We start from the raw sequence: 26,332 nt of genomic DNA on the forward strand, positions 1-26,332 counted from the left end.
CGGAGAGGCACCACACAATAAGCGTTAACATGTTCTGAAACTGAAACTGATTGGTTCTATAGAACGTTAATTCATGGAGGGATCAGAGGTAGAGGGAAAGGAACGTACTGTTGTGGAGGTCTCCTTTAATTCAAGTCTCTCCGTGTCTAAGGCCACGTTGGACACATCTAGTCGGGCGATCTTGATCTCTTTGGTCTTGCTGACGGGGTCTGCACTCGTCTGCTTGGTCTCCGAGGTGGAGGCAGCGGGGGTGCCGTCCGTGGGAGGGGGCAGAGTGACCTCGCCAGGGGTGTTCGTGGTCTCCGAAGGCTGTCCTGGCGAGGCGCAGCCCGGTGCTGCTGCTGCTGCTGCTGCGCCCTCCTGGCCTGAAGAGGGCGGTGTGGCGACGGAGGAGGAGGGCTGTTGGGCTGGTTCTGTCCCACTTTCCCCCGGTGGAGGAGTCTGACTCTCCTGTTTCTCTTCAGTTTCTTGTGTTCCAACCTCCTGCTTCTCATCCGTTTCCTCTGCGGTCTTCATCTTGGGACCTTCCCGATCTTCTTCATCACCTCCACGTTCCTCCTCCTCTTCTTCTTCCCTTTCCTCTGCGGCTGCAGCGGAGGCGGAGGACTCCCCTTGGCTGTCCTCAGCGTGGTCACCGATGGTGGACACGTCCGCCAGGGTCTCCGGAGCGGCCGCAGCCTCGGAGGGCGTCTGGTCAGCCTCGCCTTGTCCCGAGACCGATGGCGGTTCCATCTCCGCTTCGTTCAAAGCGCCTGATGATTCACCGCGGCCGACATCCTTTGCGGGCGTTTCGTCGGCCGCGGGCGTTGCCGCCGAGTCTCTGACTTCTCCCGCTGCTTCTGAGTCATCCGCTCGGGCCCGGCTGCTCGCTGACGTTTGCCCACTGTCCGCGTCCTGGTCGGTGGAAGCCCCCGGCGCCGGTTCCTGCTGGTCAGCCTCCTCTCTCCGTTCCTTCACATGGTCTTTTTGTGGGGCAGTAGCTTCCGTCTCTCGTCCCTCGTCACCCGAGTCGTTCTTGGGAGACTCCTGAACCAACTTCTGCTCTTCTTCTTCTTCTTCTTCTCCTCCTCTGCCGGCCAGGATGTTGCCCATGGCGATGGGTGCGCGTCCCCTCCCCCCGGCGGCCTGCGGCGGGCTGGAGGTGACGGTGGAGCTGGATGCCGACTCGTGGGACTTGTGGCTCGGCTCGTCCACCGTGAGCTCGATGACGGTGGAAGGGGCCGTCTCCTCGGCGGGGGGCCCGTTGCTCTCCGAGCTGTGGCTGGCTCCGGAGATGGTGCGCAGAGAGCCCGCAGACTCCTGACTCTGGTACTGACGAAACATACGGGACAGATTCTCCTTGTGCTGCTCGAAGGTCACCTGCCAAAAAAAAAAAAAAAAAGCCAATGCGTTCAATGCAAAAATCCAGATTCATTACAACTCAGGTCTTCTTTTTGTATTCTGGCCGTCATTTCAATGGCTAACGACAACACAACACATTTAAGTAGACAAAATAAAACGCGAAAGCATTACATTGTAAAAACTACGTGCTCAACTACAACCACTACAGCAGATTGTCCGAGAACTGTGATTTAAACGGGGAAAACTACAGAAGTTTGGCTTAACGTGGGGGTTCATTAAAACCGTTTTGGTCGTCTAACAGCTCGCTTTTTTTTTCTCTCCATCAAATTTACTCTATTCCTCTACTTATTCTCAAAATGCCCTTTGGTTACGAGCTTATTACTGCCTCAAACCACTGGGACCATTTGTGGTGAAAATGTGCCATATTTAAGACTTTTCCTCTCTCCTACGCTGCGTTGCCCACGGCCTGTTAACCCCCATCAGTCTTCTTACATCTGATACGGGGGGGAGAGACTAGACCGCTAGTCCATAGCGACAATGGTCTGCAGTGGCATTTGAGGAAGAGCCCGTCCATGTTAGCAGTCATAGATTAGCAGTAGATACTATTAGTGTGTGTGTCTGCGAGCGGTGCCGAGTGCGTGTCCAGCATCGGCAAATCCTCCCACGCCTAATTTAAGACCCCGCATTAATCACTGGGCTCGGAAAGACAGAAAGTCAAAGATGGGTTGTTGGTGGAAAAGAGCGAGGGAGGGTGGAACTAGAACCCACTTTGCTGCTTTTTCACCTGAGGCTATTTGGACAGAAGGAGCCAGAGAGAGAGAGAGAGAGAAAACGAGAAAGCCAGGGATCAAAAGGAAGAGGAAAAATAAATAAGAAATGGCTCAGGAGGAGGAGGAATAAAGTGAGCCAGAGTGGAAGAAAGGGAAGGGAGCGAAAGAAGCTGATTATTTGTAATTAATTAGGCGTTATTGTTCTAAATTAGCCTGCTACAAGGGTGCTCATTAATCTTGTGTAGTGGGAGGCAGTGATTGGTAATCCATAGCTGCTTTCAGGGTGCACAGGCTGCTCTAAATGCGGCAGTAGTCCGTCTCGTCCTCTCTTCCTCCCCCCTTCCCAGTGATCACACAGAAAGACCTTCTACCCCATTAGTTTGAGCTTAATTTGACATTTAGCATTTTGGCAATTAAAAGGCTGCATTCGGAGGGGGCGGTGCTGTGGAGATTAGGCGGGGGAGCGGTGCAGAACGCCGCGTCACAGAGCCAGGATGCAGTCTGCGCATTAGGATGATGTATGTTGGCCTTAAACGGGGCTCTGTAACCGATCCAGTTACCATTAGACAGAGGCAGCATACGTCTCTGCGGTTTTTGAAAGAGCGCTTAGCCTTTTCTTTCTACTAATATATAGAAACTGCCTTGGGTGGCTAAAACATCAGCGCTGATCTAATCTAATTTCTTTCTACCGCGTGACTGGGCCTGGCCTCAGTGGGCTATGGGAAAATGTTATGGTAATGTACAAAAACATGGTGGGCTCCACTAATGTGACAGGTAACATGGTATTAACTGGGCACAGCGTGGCCGGATCAGACAGAAGACTCGACATCATCACCGGCAAGTTTCTCTGGTTTCACACTATTTAAAAAATAAATGATCAAAATATAATAAAATGTATGTCTCTGTCCTTCAAACAGCAACAAATCCGAACGGAGCTGGAGGCCTGGATCACGGACCTGGAACGAGCACGAGGCCCCCGCGTCACAACCTGCTCGGTTCGGGTCGGCGTGGCTGATCTCGGGAGACCCCCGCCGTCGGAGCCCGGGAGTCCCCATTTAGATAAATAGATAGGGAGCAACCACAAAACAAAAGGGGCAACGGGGAGGGCAGCGCGGCTCTAATCCGATTAGCTAAATGCAATTCCTCCTCCAAAATCAATGTCGTCTGCTGCTGCTGCTGCGATGCTGGCTGGGTGGCTTTCGCTGTGGCTCAGAACGCCTTCCTTTCTCACTCGCTGGAGAAAAATATTTTACTTTGGGGTTTTCTCCAATCTGATCCACTGATACGCAAACAGACTTTATCCCGACTTTCTATCACAACAATACAAAGACATGGATACTGTAGAGTATTTAATAAAACAAGCAGATTATTTCACTCTGAGACTAACATGTCGTTATAATTGCAAGATAAAAGAGCGAATTGATGTACTGGGGATTGGCTACTGGATAGTATAGACAACTCTTGATGCATGGCTATTATCTGGAATTGGCTTTTCATTCTCATTCTCTCCTTCCTTTGTCCAATTGTCAATGCGTGAAACTCTTCACCGAGAACCCCAGCCCGAGTGGAATGTCTCAATAACCACACGGGGAGAAAGCAAAAGAAAGCAATCACACGTCAACAGAAAAACGTCTTAAAACCAAAATATGTCGGCTAATTTCAGCTCATATTTACTTTAGTGGTAAAATAACTGGCAGGTTTTAAGAAGCTATCCGACCGTGACATCCTGAAGGGCGGCGGAGGAACCTTCACGCTCCGATCTCTTTCTTTTGGAGATCTCCTCGCTCTACAAACCGATTTGTGTGCGGAGATAGACGAGGGGCACCTTGGGTGGGGTGTGTGCGCCGGGGGTGGGAGGGCTGTTGTGTCAGCGTGCACACCTGCACGAACATCTGTCTATCCAGAGGGACGCTTATGCAGATATACTTCTCTTCTAATGACTGACATAGAAGGAATTACACACACACAAACACACGCGCAGTGTGTTTTCATATTTTTACACTAATCCTCAACAAATCACAACCAGTTTCTTAGTACCTCTCGTTGGGTCTATGCTGTAAATAAAATATACAAAGAGCCAACTGGAGTCAATCCCAATGCACAAATCAAGCCTCTCCACATTTTCCAGACAGGCTAAAATGTGTACTACTTGTACACCTACAAATTGCGATGACTGTACAAAAACAGATACCAGACCAGTAAAAAAAATGAAAGAAATATGGTTCTTATGGTTCCAGTTCACTGTTGCACACAAAATATTTGCAGAAAACTATTCTAGTTTTGTATCACCGGTAACGTAAGCAAGTAACAAGAACTGTGTAAAGAAATAGTCAATAAAACTTCTTCACTGTCAAGACAATTTATGTAATGAAAGGTGTGCCTAAATGCAAGAAAACAACTAGAAGAGGCACTAACTCCCAGCAAAGGCTGGTTACATTTCCAGAATTCCCATCAAGTTAAAAATAATGGTTGTATCTGCCACATGACTCGGGGAAACAAGCCAACAAACCAATCCTCCTTGGTGGAGCTAATGACAAGTACAGGAGATGGGGGGGAGGGGGGGGGGGGGGGACATAATAATGCAATGATAGGAAAAAGCAGTTCAAAGATACTCTACTTTAACAGTGAGGTGAAGCACATTATCTCTACACATGTCAAACTGAGAGCTTTACCACAGTTGACACGAGGCAAACTAATTCATAAAGCGTATGTAGAGAAGTGGGGGGGAATATGCGTTTGTGAATGCATATATGCGCTTATCAAGAGGCTCCCAGTGGGCTGGTTGTGTTTATGAGGCCTTGTTTCTCTGATTGTTCTCGCGCGGTTCCGATGAATATTCAATGGGCTCGCAAAGGAGGGCTTCGTCGAGCCCAAGAGAATAGGAGGGCGAAGGGAAAATGTGCCTTGTAACTCACATTCACACACACACACACACACACACACACACACACACACATACACACATACAGACATCCGGGTGCGCGCACACACACACACACACACACGGGCGCACACACAGAGCCCTGAAGCAGTGGGAGGAGAGAGCAACAGTGACAAACAGCTTTGGTGCTACAAAGGTGGCAGGAAATCTATCACACGGGACAATAAAATTGCAATTGAGTTTCTTTAGCTTTTTTTATAGCAGATGCATGTATCTTGGGGTGGCTGGCTCCCGCTGCAGCGATCAGAGTCACAGGCGGCGTCCCTGCACTGCACTGAGCCTGCGTTTGTGTATCTTACAATGTGCAGGAGCAAGGGTTTACTCACAAACACTGAAAGTGTGAAACTCGGTTGTCGGAAGAGTACGAGGCATTGTAACTAGAGCCTAAAGGAAAGATCATTAATCTTGTGTGATTATAGGGGCGGAGGAGGGCCGGGGGAGAGGGGGGGGGGGCAATTACATCAAGTTGTGCACGAAGAACAATAAACAATTTCTGCACAACAACAAACTTCTACGTTGCAAAGTGACACCCTGAAGCCTGACCATGAACAGAGGAAACCAGGACAACATGGAGTGAGGCAAAATCCTTATTTGAAAAAACTTATTTCACAGAATAATATTCAATTTACATTAGTAATGTAAATTGAATATTATTCTGTGAAATAACCTTATAAATCAATTTTCTGTCTATCCATAATGCAAGTAAAGACACATATTAAACAAAGATGGTGACAATGTTTAACTCAATGTGACCCCATCCCTTTGATCCATGAAAATACAGCACTTGACAGCCAAGAGTGGAAAAAATAATTTCTGCGTGTTCATTTTCATTTTTTCATTTTCATTGCCGCCTCGTCCCACAGTGTTCAGGGGTGTGAGGAGACACTGGGCGTCCCGGGCAGTCTGCCTGTGCCCCCTACTGGACGCCGGCGCACACAGCGCGCTGCAGCGGAGCGTCTCAAATCACAAGTACGTACTTAACTCAGCCTTCAATCTGACAGTCTTTGGTAGGAGGAAGAAAAAAATAGAAGAAAAAAAAAGGAACCGCACCACAATCTGACACCAACCTCAATTACTGCATGGCTTTGGAAGAGAGTAGCGTAATATGATATCAACAGGGAATTTCTTAAGCGGTATTTTGAATTTGGCTTTTGGAAATAAGAAGTGCCAGAAGTTTATTTTTATCTGTGCAACGTGAAAGAGAGAGAGACTCTCTACATAAACAAAAGACTGCAGCCATTGTGCCGGTGGACTCGTTTCCATCGGTTTACACTGCACCTAGCTTTTAAATTATAATCACCGCGCGGTTCCACAGCTTAATCTGATGGGCACCGAGAGGCCAGGTCCAATTACCACGCTGGAGCGCTGGCCCACGCTGCGAGTTAGAGGGTCAGACGATAATGCTGTCTAATTTATTATTTGATGAATCAAACCATGTCAAGACTCAAGCTAAACATATGGGCGACAGAGCCGACGGCTCAGACCCCGAAACGCTGCTGTCCGCCCGGCTGCAATCAAACTGAGGAGGGCGGCTACGGTTACAGTGACGTGGTGGATGTTTAGGCTGACGATACTCAAGCAAGATGTGAGTGTCTGTGTGTGTGTGTGTGTGCGCGCGCGTGTGTGTGTTCACTGGAGAGATAAAGAGCGTGTGAGTTCAAACAAAGAGAAACTGAACACAGAAAGAAAAAAAAACCTGTAAAAATTATGGGGAGATAGAAGATCCAGAGGAGGATAAACAAAGCTGTGTCTGATCCGTGTGCACACGTGTGTGTGTGTGTGTGTGTGTGTGTATATATATAGGACGTGTACGGCTATAATGAGTGCTCTGACCTTGGAGTGGGTGATGGACAGGGTGTCCACCCAGACGCGCCAGCCGCCCCACTCGTATTTGATGGCGTGGTAGAGCAGGATGCGGAAGATGGCGTACACCATCTCTGTGATTTTCTGCTCCTCGCTGTTTTGAGGGCTGATGAAGCACAGGGAGAGCATCCACTCCTGCCACACCGAGCACTGCAGCAGGCTCCTGGTAACAAACATTTAAAAAAAATATATATATAAAAATGTGTGGCGCTGGACAGGAGTCCCATTGGCCTGGATTAGTGCGTGATGTAGTTCTCCACCCTGTTAGGTGGAGGGACTCTTACCTGCGGTTCTCTCGGCTGTTATTGAACAGTTTGATCATGTCGGACAGGAACACCTTGCGCACCTCCATGCTCTCGGGGGAGGAGGGGGAGGTCTTCAGCAGGGCGGCTATTATCTTCAGAATTTCTAGAAATATTAGCAGAAACGTATTCAGAAAATAATTCTGCTTGGATTAAATAATAGCAAATAATACTATCATACTGTATGGAGTTTTTTTTTTTGGATTTTTCAATTGGATTCGGAAACTAAATGATGCACTGTGTCAGAAACCATCTCCACTCCCAGCCGAACACACCTGAAATGCTTTGCCTGTGGTAAGAAAAACACAACAGAGCAGCATTTATATTTTTTTTAAAGATCCAGGTCCAGGCCATTGATCTTTATCTAACTGTAATGGTTTTGTTATCGTTTCAACCAGAGTCGAGGGCCCTACTGGAAGGCTCGGCTCCGGTTAAACCGAAGAGACGGACTGTTTGGATGAATTATCTAGACGCTGTCAGTGTCCATTTACTCTGAGTGGAGAGACGACGGGGCTTGGATTTCACTCGTCCTTGGCGCTAACCGATGCCCCTTTGCCCCGACAGACGGTCGTGTTGTTTCTACGCCTTAGTCACTCAAATTATGAGTCGCTGAACCTTTACCGCCAGAAAATTACCCCAGCGTGTACCGGGAATGAGGACGGAGGGATGGCGTGATCCCTTCTTTTTTTTTTTCTTTCCATTTGCTCTTGGTTCCTTTCCCTCGAGTTAATTTGTGGGAAACGGTACTTCCTCGGTTTGTTTGATTGGCTCTGACGTTACTAAAGACTGCAATCAGGGGGCCATTTTGGGAGTTTGTCGCAGATTAAATCAAGGGAATGCACGGCAAAGGAGAAACAGACCGCCGCTCTGTTCCACAGACTGTGCTCGCACGTAGAAACCCACACAAGGTTGCTATGATATACACCGCCTGTCTGGGATGGCTGAGTAGGAGAGTTTTTAACACAACAAAGGCTGAAGATAATCAATGTGTGACTTCAGCAGGGCCTTGTCCGATTAAGGCTGGTTGGAGGTAAACCTTGGTTGTGATTATACCGAGCGCTTGGATTTCAAACTGATTTAAGTTGTGCTTTTGCGAGTGTGTCCACGAAAAAGTGCACGTATGCACACAGGCACCGGTAGAATAGAGAAAGGGATTATGTTTTCTTTTCTTAGTTGAAATGAATACTTAACATTTCAACATATGAAAGGTTTTGTGAGTTGACGTGAAATTGGAGGGAAGTAATGGCCTGTAAATATAAGATGGGAGCACTGATCAAAGACTGCAGTCGCTCTCTCAGCTTATTATTATGTTGCCGCATATGAACAAGGCCCCTTGCACTGTCTACTAGTAATGATGCACGGGTAAAAAAGAGAATCATGAAGCCATAAATAACATTATTATTAACTCCATGTTTAATTAGATAATATTTAATGTTTAATTAGATCATATGATAGATCAAATATTTCAATCACTTTAAAATAAAACGTATTTTTTATAAATATTGCAACTATAAAATAATTAAATATTTTCTACGGACAAATATTGTATTAATGTATGATTAAAGAAAATGCATGGAAGTAATAATAATTGCATTCAATGCAATTTAATAATTGATTAAATGCATACCTAAAAATCATATTTTCACATTAAATCCCATCATAATTTCCCTACATATATCATTTTTTATATGCAAATCAATCCCCACAAAACACGATACCGCCTCCCCATAAAACTAGCAGATGCGTGTATATTTGTCACACAAAGTGTTTGCACCAATCCTCATCCTCGGGAAATGCATGACATCCGAGCTTCAGTTGTGTGAAAATACCCTTCTGGCTGCGAAATTGATGTTGTTCATTTGTCTGGCTGTATACAGCGATCGCACAGCTCCGTGGGGGATATGCTCTCGGCGAGCATGGAGCAGTAGGTATGTAGCGGGTTGGCTGAGGGGATGATTTAAGAGAGTAGTGTGGCGCAGAGGAGGCACTTACGTGGGTTGAGAATCTTCACAGTGGAGTCGGGGTCCGGATGTTGTTTATGGATCACTTGAGTGCAGATCTGCTCTGTAAGAATCTAGCGGGAGGGAGGAGAGAGGGATGGGGGGGCGGGGGGGTGGGGACAGCGGGAATTCAAGTCATAAACATCCACATGGGCCTTAACAATAACAGACACACAAACCACGGATGCACAAAGCTTTGTATGTGTTTCAGAATCACATAGTAAACAGCCGAATAACATTCAAATTAGGTTTCTGCAGCCGGTGGGCCACACAATATCCATTTCAACTCACTCATTAAGTTGTCAGTTGAATGAAAAGTGAAATTTAAAAAAATGAAAATGAAGAAAAGACAATTAGTTAAAAAGGTAACACAATAAATGGTGGTATGCAGTTGAACACGGGGTTTTTATTTCGTTAGTTTGTGCCGAGGCCTTGAGTGTGTACGTTGGATGAAGACTGACCTCAAAGAGCACGTTGTAGGTCGTCATGGTGAACTGGCTGGAGTGCAGCAGCAGGCGTTCAGTGAGCAGGGAGTACAGGCCGTGACTCAGCATGACCTCAGGTTTCCTCCTGATCAGGACATTAGGAGGTCGAAGGTCAGTCGGTGAACATGCATGTTCGCGAGAGCACGACCATTTTCATTTTAAATGTTAAACTAAAAATTATATTGAAAACAAAACAAATCTGGAGTTGCAGTCGGATCATTGCAGCGGTTGACATCTGTAGCCGTATAAATCCAACACGAGAGAACAAAAAAAAAATAATCTCTGCTCACTAAGTAAGAACGGTTCTTCAACTCCTTTCATCTCTGGTCATAGATCAGCTCTTTATCTTAGCTGCAGCTCAGCTGAAAAGCTGTGGACTGTTTGCAGAGAGTCTCACTGTCAATCTTGCATCTGGATCGCAAGGCGAAAAGACGACGGATGCCAAGACTGCTAGTTTTTTCTGTTCCTTTGACTTCAGCTTCAGGTTTGTTAAAAATGTAAAAATAATAATACAATATGACCTGACTCATCACACGTTACCGCCCAAATTGACATTGCATATAATGCACTTTTTAGTGTATTTTGATCTTTACCATGAGAGAGAATTAACAGCACCAACCTGTTTTTTTATGTTGCTTAAATTAAAAATATAATATTTTAGAATCTAACTTTTTAGTTTTAAAATCCATAACTCAAGTCAAAAAACTGCCATGAGCAAGAGAAAAAGATTTTGTGGAGTGAAAGCCATGGAATCAATGATCAACGCCAACTCTTTCAGTTTTTAATCCACACTGCCACACTGTCCGTCAATATTAAAAAAGGTGTGCAATTGGATGTTTTTTGAAATATATAATTCAGATTGAAATACAACTGCTTTCTTAAGATGATTGGTGGCGGCCATTTTGCCTTAGTCATAGAAAATACTGTAAAGGGGAGTGACAATGGACGCCGAAAGCTACGGGCCGGATTCAAGCCTGCGCTGCTGCTGCTGCAGCCACCGGACTACACATACTTGAGTTTGCGACTGCACTTACTTTGGTGGCAGGTATTTCAGAAAGTAGCCCATCACTTTGAGGGTCTGCACTCTTATTCCTTCGCTTTTTGAGGCCAGAAGCTTGTAAATCACTCTGTGGAGAAAGCAAATTAAAACAATATTTAAAACATTTTTCTATCTATCTAAATATCTATACGTAGAAATATAGAAGAATTGCGGAAGAAGAAATGTTGCATAAAACTGGAACAGAGTGAAGCTATGCAACCTAAATAATTTAAATATCACACTTGGAGCAAAAGCATAGATAACTACAAGTATGTCAACAAATAATATTTAGGATAATAATAACGATAATAATAATAATAATAATAAGGATCATTACCGAATCCCGTTGCGCTGGTCGAAGGCATGGACCATCGAGCCCGGATGTTCAGACATCAGAGCCACCAACAATTGCAGTACGTCCATGATGTTGTCATCCTGAGCGAGAGAGGAGACACATGAGACACACGAGTGTTAAAAAACACAACATCTAGTGGAGCTGAAGTTCTTGGGCTTTCGAGGGGGTATCTTTATTTACACTGGATGATTAATTCAGCTACAAATACAAATACAAAAGCTAACAAATGTGCCTCGTTCCCCACACGATGTCCTCGTGGTGTTTAGTGGTGTGAGCGGCAGCAACAACGTCAGAGGGGAAAGGCCCGGCAGAAATACTGGATTACATCACAAGCATCTGAACCAAAGAATTACAATATGCGCTCTATGAAACGAAGGGCTGCTACACGTCGGTGGCTTTTCCAGACAAGGTTGTAATCACCGCGCATTCGTACACGGTTCACTGCGTGGCTGACGGATCCATTTGTTATGCATCACTCCACTGTAAACAAAACCCCTTCTGTCAGGATGTCTAACTGGCAGACTTGGAGAACTAACAAGGAGCACTGAGGCTGCCTTTGGCCGCAGCGATAAGTCTGCTTTTGCTCTGCATTTGGTTTGCCGAGAGGACTCGAGGCAGCGGAGTGGAGCTGTGTTGCCATCTGCTGGTCGCTGCTGTGTTTGCACAGGGGTGCACATGCCTACCTCATGCATGGTAAGGAGGTAGTTGAGGATACTCTGCAGCTCATCTTCCTTCACTCCATGATCCTAGAAATATAATTTAAGGAGAGATTCAGTGCTTTGTAAAGACACCAACAAAACACACTAATGAGAACAGGATGACCAAAGAGGGAAATAAGTCCATTGATCATTTCTCTCTAAAATGATGAGATGAGAACAGGAGAAATACAACAATAGCACTACACAGAAAAACCTCGGGGCAAAATCAATTCTTTAATCCTAAAATAATGATAGTAAAAAAAGAAGAAATCAGACTTTTGAAATATTACTTAATTAGTTAACATTATATTTTGATTGAAATAAAATCAAGTACCCCGATACAAAATGAACTGCAGCATTTTATCTATAAAAAAATGTATTAAAAGAAAAATTCTTTAATCACCCGGACGATATCTGCATTGCATTTTGGGTAGACAGAGTTAACTACACTACTGCGTTTTTTCTTCAACATATTGAGTCTTGTCAGTGCTAATGACAAATCAGACTGCATATCCACCGCAATCAGAGGGCAACAATACCAATAGAGACAAAAATCTGTCACTAGTACTATTAGTACACGTTTTGGGATTCAAATGTGCCAGATTCCTGAAGTGACTCAATAATGGAAGTCTATTTTGGTTGTTTGTACTGGGTTTTTGGAACGTACCTTCATTATGAGCTGCTTGACAAACAACAACAGAAAGGCTCGCAAAGAAAGGATCTCCCTCTGGTTTGGCCTCGGACCATCTGAAAACCCAAATGGTGAACAATGGCTGTTGAAAGTTGCTGGTTAATGAGCAACTGAGCACGATTCGGGAGGATAAGGCAAGACATCATAAAATGATCAATCTGTGGCTTCTTTTGAAAGCAAAGTTCATTTAGCAATCGATTGCTGTGATAAAAGTGTGCGCGTGCGTCCTTAATTATGCACATGTGAAATCTACCGTGATCTGCACATATATTTGAAAGGAAGCCAGAAGAGAAAACACAGAACTGTAATTTACTGCATCGTGTTTTTGCATTTCGAGAGAATGCTCACCTAAGCCTTTGGGCACGACTCCACTGCGGTCCTGAGGGTTGACGACCCAGTAGTAGAATTTCATTGTGTGCATGACTTGAAGTACGGTGCCCACCCTGCGGATGGTGTTGTAGATGGTCACTGTGCTGATGAACTCTGTGGCCAAGTAGGTGTAGAGAGTCTGTTGCACCTGCAGAAGATAAAAGCTCGTAAGAAAGACGCAAGACGCCCAATAGTTTGACTGGAATCATCTGGTTTTTAGAATGTGATAGACTCAAAGCCCCAGAGGCTTCTAGACAGGCCGTTCTCATTTAAATAGCAATCACTGGCCTACAGGTCGAGGGAAAAACCTTGACGTCTGAGAGGAACTCTGAAACACTAAAAATTAAAATGTAGGGCGAGGCCACACAGCGGGAGAGGGAGATGACGACTGTGCCGGTCTGTGCGAGTGTGCACGTCTGGTGTGTGTGTGTATGTGTGTGTTTATGTCCATCCTCACAAATGTATAAGAATGTGGCGCTGCGTACATGCACACATGTTTTCATCTTACCTTGGCAGGGGCATGGATCCAGATGGCGGGGTTGAACAGAATGTGGTCACACAGCTGCTTGAGCAGCAAGATGCCATTCTGCAAGTTGCTAAGGTATCTGGAAAAGGCCAGCACAATGTCCAGGACGGGCCGCGTCACATGCAGCTTGGAGGACTGGAGAACCACAATGGGGGGGGGGGGGGGGGGGGGGGGTGATATGTCAGTTAGGAGTCAAAGGCATAGAGAGCAGAAAGGCGCGAATGAGGTACAACACAACAGGGGGAGGGAGAGGACACATGCAGAGAAAGCTGAGGAGGAGCTTCTCTCCTGACTAACAAGCACACGAGCCAGCTGTGACCTCTAAATACAGCGGAGGAAAAACAAAGTCTGTCTCGTATTAAGTGTTGGTATTGGTGTGCGTCTGTGTATGTGTGCTTGTGCCGTTGAGGGAATCCAGATCTGCCTCATTACTGCACTGGGTTCATTACGTGCAGCTACTGGTACGGCAGGGCGTCTCTCTCGTGGATTTCTCTGCCAGCTGAGCCTATTTGTGTTTTGTCTCACCTTCTCCAGAGTGTAGCCGATGACGTGAAAGCCTTTGCAGGCGAGGACCTGCTCTTGCATAGCCACAGAGTTCTTCAAGAGCTCCATCACAAAGGATAGCAGAGTGCAGCTAAGAGGCCAACAGGCAGACGCGGGGCAAAAAGAGCGAGAGACAGAGATTAGACAGTGACAATAATCTATGGGAGCTGCTGACAAAGCCCCGAGTGTGAAGGGCATATCGTGCATGGAACGTGATTGAATGAGGGTGCCGTGTCCCTGATGCGTTGGGACAGATTCTAGTTGGCATCACCTTGAGGGCAGCGGGTACAACAACGTTGCAAATTCATAAGCGAGATGGCCTCACGACTTTCAAGATCGGCATTACATCAAAATCTGGTACCCAATCTTACTGCTGGACTTGAACCAAGCTCCTCTCGAGGCAAAGAAGACAATATACTATATATATATATATATATATATATATATATAAAAATAAAATTGACACTTGTATACAAAAATTGACAGATTGGGGCCATTACGTTACATTCTATCACATGGTTCAATGCATAGTGTAAAATACTTCTACACTGAAGGATAAAAATATAAAACATGTTTCATACAATGTGTTTTAGTGTATTTGTGTGTAGTTACCAGACAGAGGTGTCCAGCTCTTGGCTGGAAGGCTGGCAATAATCCAGCTGTGCAAACAGAGGGAAAAGCACCTGCACGCCCCCGATAGAGTGTATGCCACTCTGGACGGAGTGAGTCACCACGGCCTTCACATCCTACAGAAGCAAACACACGAGTGGGTCCGATGTCCGATGATAACCGTTTGGTGCACTAAATTAGCTCCATGTGACGACATATTTGTTAAGTATTTGCAAGCAGTTGCCCAGTCAAAATTAAAAAACACTGCTACAGTCTACTTTCTGTAGTCACAGGCACAAATGGCAAAGGATTGAATCTTTGACTAAAATTAAGTACTAAAACTAAACGAGGTCATCGATGTGTTAAAGGCTAAATACAATCCACGACCTCGATACGGTTTGTTTTTATTTGGGGGGGAGGATTTTCTTTTCTTTAAATGTTTAACAGTGTGGTGCTTTCGTTGGTGTCTGTGTTGTTTCATGTTGTGACATCAACAGAGGCCTGGCAAAGTATTCTCCTCTCTATAGGATTGGAATGTTTGAGCATGGCATAGCAGAGCTGAAAATATAGGTCACATATTCATTCATATTTCACACTGTGTGAACCGTGTGTGAGTGTGTGTGTGTGTGTGTGTGTGTGTGTGTGTGTGTGTGTGAGTGAGAGAGTAAAATTGTCCAGCCATCTCTGTGAGGACCAATTTGATCTTTAAACATTTAGAGTGAGGACATTTCTGGAAAGGGAGGATATTTTGATATTTTAATATCCGGGTTAGAAAAGGACTTTGGTTACTGTTAGGGTCATGCTTTTATTTGTGTGTGTTTGCATACACTTATGGTTGTGCGTCGCAGCAAACACCCCCCATACAAAGCACACAAATGACAGAAGGCATTTTGTGTGTGTGTAGCTCAGCACTTTTGCACCTCTGCCCCGAAATCAGACTATTAAAATGAAAAGATGCCAACTGGGCTTCTTTCATCATCACATAGGTGGAAGAATAAAGAGTAACACATATGGAACAATGTGAGAAAAGGAGCAGGCGTACAGGTGAGGAATTAACTTGCACACCAACATCGCTTTGCAACATGGTGACTTCAGGTTCATTATTAAAAAACGCCAATCAAAGTCATATCTACTCGAACTCCGAGGGGAATGACCAACACCTGCTGTACGGGCTAACGCGTTACATCAGGTAGGTGTAATTACCTGCAGCATGAGTGCGTGGGGCGAGTGGACGAAAATGGAGGCGTTGTCCTTGGGGGAGGACTCAAGGCAGAGCTGGGCATCTGTGGCTCGAGGGTTGTACGCGAATGAAATACAAGAAGACAGCTTGCCGTCATACAGTAAGGTCTTGTGATGCTCCGCAAACAGTAAGTCACTCTCTGCTTTGTACTTGAATGTGCCCTAAAGAGAAGGAAGCAGAAAAAGCAGAAAGTGGGAAACATTTAGTGGAAGACAACGTAATGGAGTCATGATACATTGAAGACACAGACAAACGGATATCTTAATATGCACAAAACTAGTATCAAATTCAGAAAAGGCTACTTTGTTTTGTAACCTTAGGTCAACCTGTGATTCTTGTATTTTTTTATTTAGTTGCTCTAAAAGATCAAAATGATATTAAAAAGTTTAAGGTTCTGTTTAAAATATGCTTATATTTAAGGTTGCATGACTTTCTACAAGTTCTTGCCCCTATACTACAGCAAATATGGAAGGGCATATTTCTTTATTGCTGATGGATTTCGCCAAGAAGCTCTTATATTTGTATCATTTCTGTTAGAGGAATTGAATGTATTGTACATCCTTTACATTGTTCATTCTATACACATGACATCCATTGCAGTCTGTCCATCCCAGGAGAGGGATCTCTCCTCTGATGTTCACCCTAAGGTTTCTTCCCATTTATCCCCCATTGAAGAGTTTTTCATGTGCCGATGTGAGGGTTTCAGGACAGAGGATGTTGCATGTGTACAGATTGTAAAGCCCTCTGAGGCAAATTTGTAATTTGCGATTTTGGGCTATACAAATAAAAATTTATTGAAAAAATGTATTGAAGTCATGGACTCAACCATCTAAATCGTAAACGTAAATGATCTACGGCCATGTTGAATAAAGGTCCTTCTTTGACTGTGAAGTAATGTATGTCCACGTGTCTCTGTGGCTTCCGACCTGGTAGCCCGGCCCCAGCTGATAGATAGCCAGGATCTGAGCAGCGCTGAGCGCCTCTCCGAACAGGTAAACCGCTCCCATCTGTCCGCAGAACACGCGGTTGGCGTCAGCCGTCTCAGAGGATCCCAGGAAACACTTATCAAACGTCTGCAGCAGGAGGGATGGTGGAGAGGGGGGGGGGGGGGGACACAGATAGACAATTGTAAGAAGCAAGGGAGGGCTGTAAGGAATTAAGACAGGAGGTAAGGATTTTTTTTTTTTTTAAAGACCCAAAGTAGCCAGAAAGATCAGAGGGAGCGACACACAGCCTCGATCTGTGAGCATTACTGTAGCTTCTTTGGGTTATAGTCAGTATCGCATGAGCAAAAAGTGTTTAGAATAGAAGCCACAGCTCAATCAAGAGGCTAATTTGCTTTCAGACACACCTCGAAGATTAAAGTACGCTGTGGAGGCGTTTTCGTTTACCGGCTAGATTTGATTAAAGAATGACACTCGACAGAGCGCAATCCCAGAGACAGAGTTCCTCTGCTGATGTGTGATTGCAGCAGGGTGTGTGCACGCGTGTCATCTTCCACTGCATTATTCTGGCTAAAAGATCAAAAGAATGGTATCACCCACACCCCCCACCCCCACCCCCCCAGCCGGCTGAGAGAAAAGACTGAGATGAGATATATCTGTGAGCTAAGGTCTGCTTTGCAATTTTTCGCACTCCCCAAAAGCCGTATCTGGTTCTTAAATGGATATTTGACTGAGAAGTTAGTACCTTTTCACCCACAAGATGAACACTGATTCAACTGCAGGTGGATTAGAGGTTCCATTCAGGCATTTTGTGATTTTTAAGCAATCAGAGATCACAATATAAAAATAAGACTCGGTTGCCAAGTGCTAGACGAGAAGAAAGATGAGGGTTTGTTTTAGAAGGAATATTTCAAGGCTAATAAATTAATCTGCTGCAGCTGAATATTCATTTAACAAACACAAGAGTATCCACTTTCTCATCCAAATCTCTGCAAGAAGAGCCAATAAGACTCATTTGAAAAAAGGGTTCTTAAACAATTTTGCATGAGAATTTATTCAGATCTAGTGGTAGTTCCTACTGTGTGATCAGCAATCTGCAAAAGATGTATTCAGAGGTGCTACTTACATCACTGGTGTTGACAAACCAGGCGATGTCTCCAAAGGAAGCCAGTTCCCCGTTCACAAAGCAGCTAATCTCACTGTTTTTCCAGCGGTTGTAGACGTGAACGAGGGTCACCATGTACCACTGCAGGGACAAAAATACTGCTGCTGAATATCTGGGCTCTCATCACACAAAACAAGATGTCAATAAGTCAGCATGTTGTATTCAATTGGCCTGCTTCCATCACATTTCAGGATTCCCCTGCAGCTAAGATCCCACCTACTTAGATTTCTGGTTTGGTCCTCGGCCTTACTACAGTGAAATAGGTTATTATGATGGTTACTTCCATAAGGCATTAAAAATAGAGTGAAAAATCAACTAACAATGAGTTCTGGGACCTCATTGAGGTTTATTGAGCTACAGTGGTGCCTTCGTGGCCCCCGGGGGAAGGAGGAGGACGTTTCTGATTGTCCACTGCAATGGTGTTCCGTGCCTGCAAGGGACTGGGACCGTCGGGTTATCCTTCGCTCCAGTTGCCCTCATTCCTCCTCTTTCTAGTCTGGCTTCTCCCAAGAGTCAGGTAGGATGTGACGTGACAGTTCTATCTTGCAGCGTGTCCAGGTTTATTGTGTGCCCAGATGCCTGTGTGCTGGCGACTGATTGCATCGATGTGCAGACATATGGTGTCATTGAATCTACAACGACGACGACATTTCCAGGCTTTGCCTTTTGTTGTGTGTGTGGGAATGCTTGGCGTTGCGTTGCTTTCGTACCTTCTGGGGTTTGAAGTCGTACTTTACACAGTGCTGGAATCCTTTCCCCTTTGTTTTTAACGAGGTCACTATCAAACATCCACCCACAAAGTGCGCAGAGTAACCCATGCCTTTACTGGTGCGAAAACTGAAAAGAAATAAATACAAAAAAATACAAAAACACACAGTTTTAGTGAGGCTGCACAGTTTCATGCAGACAACAGAGCAGGCAACGCGGGTTAGAGGGTGCAATATCGCATCAATGATTTAAAAAGGTTCTCAAAGGTATAAAGATAACAAACAATCCCATCATTCCACATGTCCAGGGGAGATGCAGCCCCTGCGTGTGATTTAGTGAATTAATCTCTTTTTTTTTTCTTTTTTTTTTTAAGAGGACAGGGCTGAAGAGGAGCTTATTACAGAATCTCTCAAGCACCTCATTGGCCATCAAGCTCGCTTAGAATTTTAGCAGACGCCTAAACAGATCCCCGTTGAATAAATTAGATTTTTGACAGAAATTAATTATTGGTTGAAAAGAAGATCAACCGAGCCTCGGCTCCTCAGAGAGGAAGCAAAGGACTAAGAGCGTTTTTCATCTGTGAGGTTGGAGGCTCCACTTCTGCAGCACATTTTTGCAATTAAAATAACTTAAAGATACAACAATTATAAAGAGGACATGCGCACATGCCTATGTTAACACTTTTGGATGCATCCATGTAGCATGCAATTCCATTATCAATTTGTCATTTACAATCTAAATGAGCAGAACTTCCTTGAGCCATTTCTGCATTATATATATATATATATATATATATATATATATATATTCACAATATTTTCTATTAAACCTTTAAATGTCGAAGAAAGGTGCATGTTTACTTACCAGTACAGGTAAGGCTTGTCTTTGTCTACATTGATGTTGTTCAGAGGATCCATGCGCAGCCATGTGTGGAACGTAAACCCATTCTGGTACGGCCATTTTGCTATTGGAGGCAGAGCTATAGCCTGTGAAAAAATAGTAAAAATGAGCAAAAACTGTGTGTTAGTACAATTATAGGCACAAAGTACCAAATAGCATTCCGACAACTCACCATCAACAAGGTAATAGATGTCACTTCGCATAAGGTGGCCACATTGACTACGTTTTTTTAATTGTGGACAATTGCTACCCGGCGCCAGGAAGAGGAAAGAAAAACTGCAGCACACCTTTCGATGTAAGTGGTGAACAATTCATCTGGGAGAAAAGCTTTTGTGCAATAAACATTTTTGATATACAATTTTTTTTTCTGGAAGTGTCGTGTAATCTCTAATCCTATTATGTGTATTTCATCGCGTTTTGGCCATTGGATGCAGCAAGGACATGTTGTCTACTCAACACATTCATTCGACGACCAAAACTACCATAAAAAGGTTGTTTTTTATAACTTCAATGAAAACACTATGCATCTACATAGGGACCGGAAAAGGACACGGCTTGTGTTTACGACTTAAATTTCCATGATAAGGACGACAAAGAACAACGCAGAAGTTTTAAATAAACAACATGCAGGCGAGGTGCAACCGTAATTCCCAAAGCAGGATTTGAATAGCCCAAAGCTGAACAGCTAATCGCCACAACAGAGAACATTTGGATATACCTTTCAGGCCTGAGAAGGGTCTGTGGTGTAATAGCACACTAGATAATAAGAGAATGTGCAATGTTTGACAATGCACGGGTCAGTGAATGGCTGGTTGACAGGAAAACAGCTTAGAAAGCACTTTGAATAAAAAAAAAAGATTCAGGATTCTTTCTCATTAGTCTATAATAGAATTTACAATGCACTTTTTGAGAGTCCGTCGTGGCGGGGGTTCCATATTGTGTGTACATTTCAACCTCTACTAGGAAGCAGCACAGCTGACGTCCCGGGCGGTCGGCTCATCGTCATCTGTGCAAATACGTTTTCATTCTGCCACTACGTTGTGTACTCACAGCTGCATTCTTCCCTGGAAAGCTGAAGAATGAGTCGGGGCCGTTCCTGTGCGCCATGTACTTCAGAACTGACAAAAGCTTCACTGCGTGACGAGGCTGAAGGGAAACAGAAGAATAGAAAAACACACACACACAGGGATTATTTTAGACGGGCGCACTCACACACACACACACACACACACACACACACACACACACGTGCACATGGAAGCATATGGACCCTTGCTACACGCCTACTGTTTATGCACAAAGCCACGAATGATTAAAAGCCAGGGCAGCTTTGGCTCCGCTTGTTCTAAATTTACCTTTTAAGACTCATCAGACTTTGACATGCAGCTAGTTTTACTCGGCAGCAAACTCGGAATTCAATTCAGTAGTATCTCCATTTAGTACACAGCATACTTATTATTGCGTAGAAGCATTGTGTACTGGAGGGGAAAAGCCTTTAAAAACACACAGAATTTAGAAATCAGCTCAATCCGTGGAAGCGGGAAAAGTGCTAAAATAATCCTGGATAATTGTACCATTTTCAACAAGCTTTTTGGTTTATGGCGGTCGGTAGTGGAGCGCTTCGTTGTTAAAAGTTTCTGCACTCACCCCATCCACGCCGTCTCCACAGATACTACATAATGGAGAGACGAGTGGTGGCAAGATCGGCTTGAAAGTGAGCGAGTGAGGGGAAATTTAGAAACATAAAAGCAACCCGCCGCATTTCCTTGACAACTTGATTAGTGTCGGTGATCGATGGGTTTCTTTCCCTCTGTGCCGCTGGTCTTCTCTGCACGTAGTGGCTTAGTTTCTGTACAACTATCACACATCTAGAAACCTCCAGGAGCCTTATTTTAGAAAAGCCAATGTTCTCCAACTGTGAAACAGCAGTGTTTTAATATGATGGCTGCCAAATAATTCAGTCTTTTTGGGTGTGGCGGATAAACTCCCAAACGGGCATACGCTTAGGAGCAGGTTTTTGGGTCCACGTGATTTGGCCCGCGGGACGGAGGAAGCTGAAGAGTTGCTTGCACATTCCTCATGCTGGTCCCAGACAACAGAGACAAGATCACAGGGGCATAACTCTTGACTCACCCACTGGCCTTTCTCCCCCTGCAGCTTGCTGAAGAAAAGCTTCAGCTCTTTAACTGTGATGCTGTAGCTGGCAAGGACGCCCAACATGTCCACCAGTAGGTCTGCAAGACACACACGCACACAGTCACACACACACGGGTTAAACTTGGCAACAATTACAATAAAACTCAAGACGTTTGCTAAAAACATATAGAGAGATATAAGCATTGATGTTACATGTGTAACAATCCTTATTTGCATTTTGCTAATCTAATCATCAGTGAGAGACACCGCTATAAGAAGCGATGCAGCAAAGACCTTTTTCTAAAAACCAAAAAGAAAACTAAAAACACAAAAAAACCATTAGACCTGAAACGGAGAAGCCACCAGCCTCTTTGATGGGTGATCACTGGCTAACGATGAGGCATGGTGGGACAGATCTATGACCGGTTTGTGCATGTGCACAACAGACAGTCCTGTCTTTTTGTTAATGTTAACTATTAGAGCCGATGGTCAGCTGTAGAGTTCGGCCCTAACCGAGAGAGAGCAGCCGTTTGAGGCATGGATCATTTAATACAACATCCCTGGTTGAAAGTCCTCAACTCCTTTCCAACATCCATTCAGCTTCCTACTGTCAATGAAAGTAATAAAATATGCAAAAATTTGGAGAAAAAAAAAAACAATATACAATTGTGAAAGCATAATACAAGAGGCCTTTTTGGTTGTAAATGTGTACTAATACAAAACTGTACTACTGTAGGACGTTGCATTTATGCTGTGGTGAACATCCCCATGAACATGACTTCCGACTACGCTGGGCTGCACTACCCTCGCTTGACTGCACAATCGCTCTAGGCCAGCGCTGTTCTAGCTAGCAAAAGTTCACTGAGCCGAACAGCGGAGGATTAATTCAGACTAATTTGCAGATGGGCAACAGACTAGGTCGACACTCTGGGGAGGAGGCTGTGCGGGGAGGATCGTGTCCGCTTTCCCTGCAACGCGTCACTGTTCATGCAAAAATGGAAAGTTTTGACCAAACAACCAAAAAAAAAAACCTCCGACAGCATCTCGTCTTGGTCGGGCCCAGTTCAGGAGAAACCAAATAAGAAGAAAGTGCTTCAGATGAGTCGCATTACACTGCCTTAACATGGCAGTGTAGTGCAAAAGACGAAAAGAAAAACAAGAGAGACGGCTTCTTCCACTCCGTGGCGAGTACCTGCGATCATGCTGTCCGTGGTTTGGATGCGCCGGAGCACCTGCTGGATGAGGCCCACGTCGGTGCACGCCTGCAGGTTGCGGACGCTCTTCTTGAGGATGGCGGTGAAGATGCTCCAGACCTCGGCCTGGCAGGTGGGCTCACACTGGTCCAGCAGCTCCACCATGCACACGATGCTGTCGGGTTCTTGGATGATGAAGTTCATCTCGAGGTCGAACTGGCCGCCGACCAGCTGCAGGAGCGATGCAAAGACGGCAGCGAGGGGAGGGGAATGAGGGAGAGAGAAAAGGGTCATTGAGTAAAAGTTCTCTTTTTTAAAAGGCATATGTATACTATGTGTGTGCACACAAACGAGCAGATGCTTAATTGTGCATCAGAGCTTGAGTGGATTGAAAGGTCAGGGGGGGGAAACGGAGGTCTCAGTTTGTCCGACAGTGGATTCGACGCTGGCCATGAGACACGCAGAGAAACCCAGAGCAGACAATATGAAACAAGAAGCCACGTCAGTGAAACTACGCGAGACATCCATCCATCCATCCATCCATCCATCCATCCATCCATCCATCCATCCAGACACACACACACACACACACACACACACACACACACACACACACACACACACACACACACACACACACACACACACACACACACACACACACACACACACACACACACACACACACACACACACACACGGGGGGAGAAGCGTATTTAGAGGTCTTTTGTCCCTGCAGGGCCCCCCTCAAATACAAAAAAATGGCATGTGACGCAGCCTCGCAGACACAGAATGAATTAAGTCTTCATCATGACATACAAGGAAACAGACAGTAACCGCAATAAAACCGCAGTTACGGCCGGACATTCGTACATCTTGCAGGGATATATCCTCGGGTGTGTGCGCCGGGCAGGAGAGAATTAACAGTCCCTTTCACAGCCAATCAAACAAGTTTGTATGTTGAGTGACAAAGCGAAAACAACATTATTCACAGCAGGAAGCGGGGAGGTAAATGCGTCCGTCCCACCGCGTTAGTCAGCCTCAACAGTCATCTCGGGCTGGAGCCGCCCGGATACACTGCTGAGAGTGATGCTCGGATATAAATTGCACGGGCCATAAATGTCTTAATTTGTCACTTCTTAATAGTTTTGATGACATATTTATTATTGAACCCTGGCTAATAGAAAAAAAGATAAGGAGAATAACAGCGTTGGTGTCGAATTAATTTCGCTAGCGAGGCTGTCGTGTTAAGAATCAAGGAGGTGTGACCGGACAAAAAAAAAAAAAACACGAAAGTCGTACTCGGCCATTAAGGAGGATGGATGTGAAAACAATATGATTTGGTGCAGGGAATGAAAACTGTCCCATTAAAATGAGTGAGGTCGGATTAACACAGCGAGTGTGTGTTGAGTACAAGATAGAGGAGGAGGGAGGACGCTGCTGTCACAACATCCTCAAAGACGAGGCACAAAGTGATGATAACAATGACACACACACACACACACACACACACACACACACACACACACACACACACACACACACACACACACACACACACTTTGTCCGCTCACTCCCCTCACAAATATCTATAGATTCATTTTTTCATGTGTGGGTGACCTTGCTCAAGGACTATTTCCTTTGTCTAAACATCATAAAGCCTTTTTTAACATCATAGTACATCTATATGTAAATGTAGATATCACAAGAATCTTTTGCATTAATATTTAGCTTTAACTTATGGTTTAGTGAAAAATGCACAGAGCCTAATGTGACATTTGCTTTCATCGACCGCCCAATAGATGTAGAAAGATAATTCCTTTCAAAAGAACCCTACATGTGAATATTTTGTAGTAGATATAAAAGCCAATTAAAAATAATGAAAACACAGACTGACGTCTTTTATAAATGTACTTTATTCGACCGACTGTTATTTGAACCTTTGTGGACTTTTTAAAATGTTTTAATCCCTGGAATTGGGTTCAAGTCATCGTTCTGACTTGATACGGTTAAACGCAAAATAACGCAATAACACTAATCTGCAATAACAGACTAAAGCCCCCTTAGCAGTCTGTATTCTCCCCCTTTGAATTGAACTATGAATCATGCATCCTTCTACGGAGTATCATTTTTCAACTTTGGGTGAGGATTGCAGCCAGGTCTGCCCTTATGCCTCGGTAACAGTTGATCTATGAGCCCGACACTCAGCGCGAGTCACCCATCCATCAGTCAGCTGACCAAGGAGAAGGAGAACAGGGACGTACATGCAGAACAGGGCCGAGTCAACCTCTAGCATCAGAAAAGGCACAACAAACTTTACAAAGTTCAAAAATGACTTCTTCACATTATCTTGTGATGTGTGTGGTCCTGTTTGTAGAGAGTCAACCTTAACTCTCCCTCGTTTTGTTTGGTGTGACTCGATAAAACTAAAAATGCCAGACGTTTGTTGGTTTGTTTCTCAGGGAATGCTTGTGCAGTGTTCAATGTTTTTAATTAATTCAGCTATTAGTTCAACTTTAAAACTTTATCTCAGGCAGCACGACGCACGAGCACACCGCCGTGTGAAAGCTGGTTATCTCCATGTTGCTACGGGTTACAAAACACATCATGTTTTAAAAATAACTGAATTATGCAACAATTAATCAACTGCGATACACTGGACCTTGATGTAAATGGTATAAAAAAAAAAAAAAAAAAAACGCAATCTCCTATCACCGTGATCACATTGAATGCGTCCACTGGGGCATGGCTAAGAGGTTTACGACATTTCAATTTCTCACGTAGTTCAATTCAATCATTTACACCGCTCTATTTCAGGAACGGGCGCGAGGGTTCGCCGGCCGTGAAGCCGACGGCCCGCACGGCGGCCGGTCACCGGACCCCCTGGGCCGCGTAACCCGACCCGGCGGGCCTGAATTAATCATGGCTGAGCAGCCGAGCAGCGCCGCTGGGCCGTGACACACAGAGCACAAACGGGCTTCTATGGTCCCCATGGAGAACAACAGCGGGGGGAGAGGCGGGCCCGAATGCTGCGCCAGAAACGTGTATTCATATCTGTGGGTGAGCAGGACTTGTATTTCGGGAGGCCCGATGACAGGGGTCGGGGGTTCTTCTAGGATTCCTGGAAAGCCGAGAGGAGAAAACAAAACACAAGCTGGTAACATATTTACCAGAAAGAAAGAAAATCCACACAAAAAAAAGGAAAGAAAAAGAAAAAAAAGATTACAAGAATGCTTCAGCTTGGCTGTGCAAAAAAAGTAGACAAATTAAAAAAAATTGATGACAAAGAAAAAGTTTAAATTGAGAATTAAATACATTTAAAAAAAGTTTCTACTACATGTATGTACTTGCCCAATAAAGCCAAAGTCTGATTCTGATAATGACTCTTGTGTAAATCACTAGCTCACGCGTCCTGGTAGTGAACAAGAAATTGAGACGGAGAATAAAAGCACTAAAGAAGCGGAGCTAGAAGAAACATCCAGACCATTGCAGACGGCCATGTGATGCTGAAGAT

General features: G+C 44.7%; 1 protein-coding gene across 6 annotated transcripts in view; it reads right to left on the reverse strand.

The window, feature by feature from the left end:
* The window catches only part of lrba (LPS-responsive vesicle trafficking, beach and anchor containing), a 152,715-nt gene that overhangs the window by 111,761 nt on the left and 14,622 nt on the right, over positions 1 to 26,332 (reverse strand). For all 6 annotated transcript variants that reach the window (XM_037471218.2, XM_037471217.2, XM_037471216.2 and 3 more), the window contains exons 2-22: positions 22,818 to 23,049; positions 21,623 to 21,723; positions 20,540 to 20,635; positions 19,454 to 19,575; positions 18,592 to 18,718; positions 17,843 to 17,962; positions 16,699 to 16,845; positions 15,736 to 15,933; positions 14,536 to 14,669; positions 13,906 to 14,014; positions 13,363 to 13,515; positions 12,834 to 13,002; positions 12,462 to 12,541; positions 11,780 to 11,842; positions 11,079 to 11,176; positions 10,737 to 10,829; positions 9,679 to 9,787; positions 9,210 to 9,291; positions 7,200 to 7,323; positions 6,886 to 7,078; positions 109 to 1,359 (exon numbers count right to left, since the gene is read on the reverse strand). In XM_037471218.2, the coding sequence (XP_037327115.2) occupies positions 109 to 1,359; positions 6,886 to 7,078; positions 7,200 to 7,323; positions 9,210 to 9,291; positions 9,679 to 9,787; positions 10,737 to 10,829; positions 11,079 to 11,176; positions 11,780 to 11,842; positions 12,462 to 12,541; positions 12,834 to 13,002; positions 13,363 to 13,515; positions 13,906 to 14,014; positions 14,536 to 14,669; positions 15,736 to 15,933; positions 16,699 to 16,845; positions 17,843 to 17,962; positions 18,592 to 18,718; positions 19,454 to 19,575; positions 20,540 to 20,635; positions 21,623 to 21,723; positions 22,818 to 23,049 (3,801 nt within the window). The remainder of the gene's footprint in view (positions 1 to 108; positions 1,360 to 6,885; positions 7,079 to 7,199; positions 7,324 to 9,209; positions 9,292 to 9,678; positions 9,788 to 10,736; positions 10,830 to 11,078; positions 11,177 to 11,779; positions 11,843 to 12,461; positions 12,542 to 12,833; positions 13,003 to 13,362; positions 13,516 to 13,905; positions 14,015 to 14,535; positions 14,670 to 15,735; positions 15,934 to 16,698; positions 16,846 to 17,842; positions 17,963 to 18,591; positions 18,719 to 19,453; positions 19,576 to 20,539; positions 20,636 to 21,622; positions 21,724 to 22,817; positions 23,050 to 26,332) is intronic.

Source organism: Pungitius pungitius, chromosome 9, assembly GCF_949316345.1.
Source record: "Pungitius pungitius chromosome 9, fPunPun2.1, whole genome shotgun sequence".
Classification (NCBI taxonomy): Eukaryota; Metazoa; Chordata; class Actinopteri; order Perciformes; family Gasterosteidae; genus Pungitius; species Pungitius pungitius.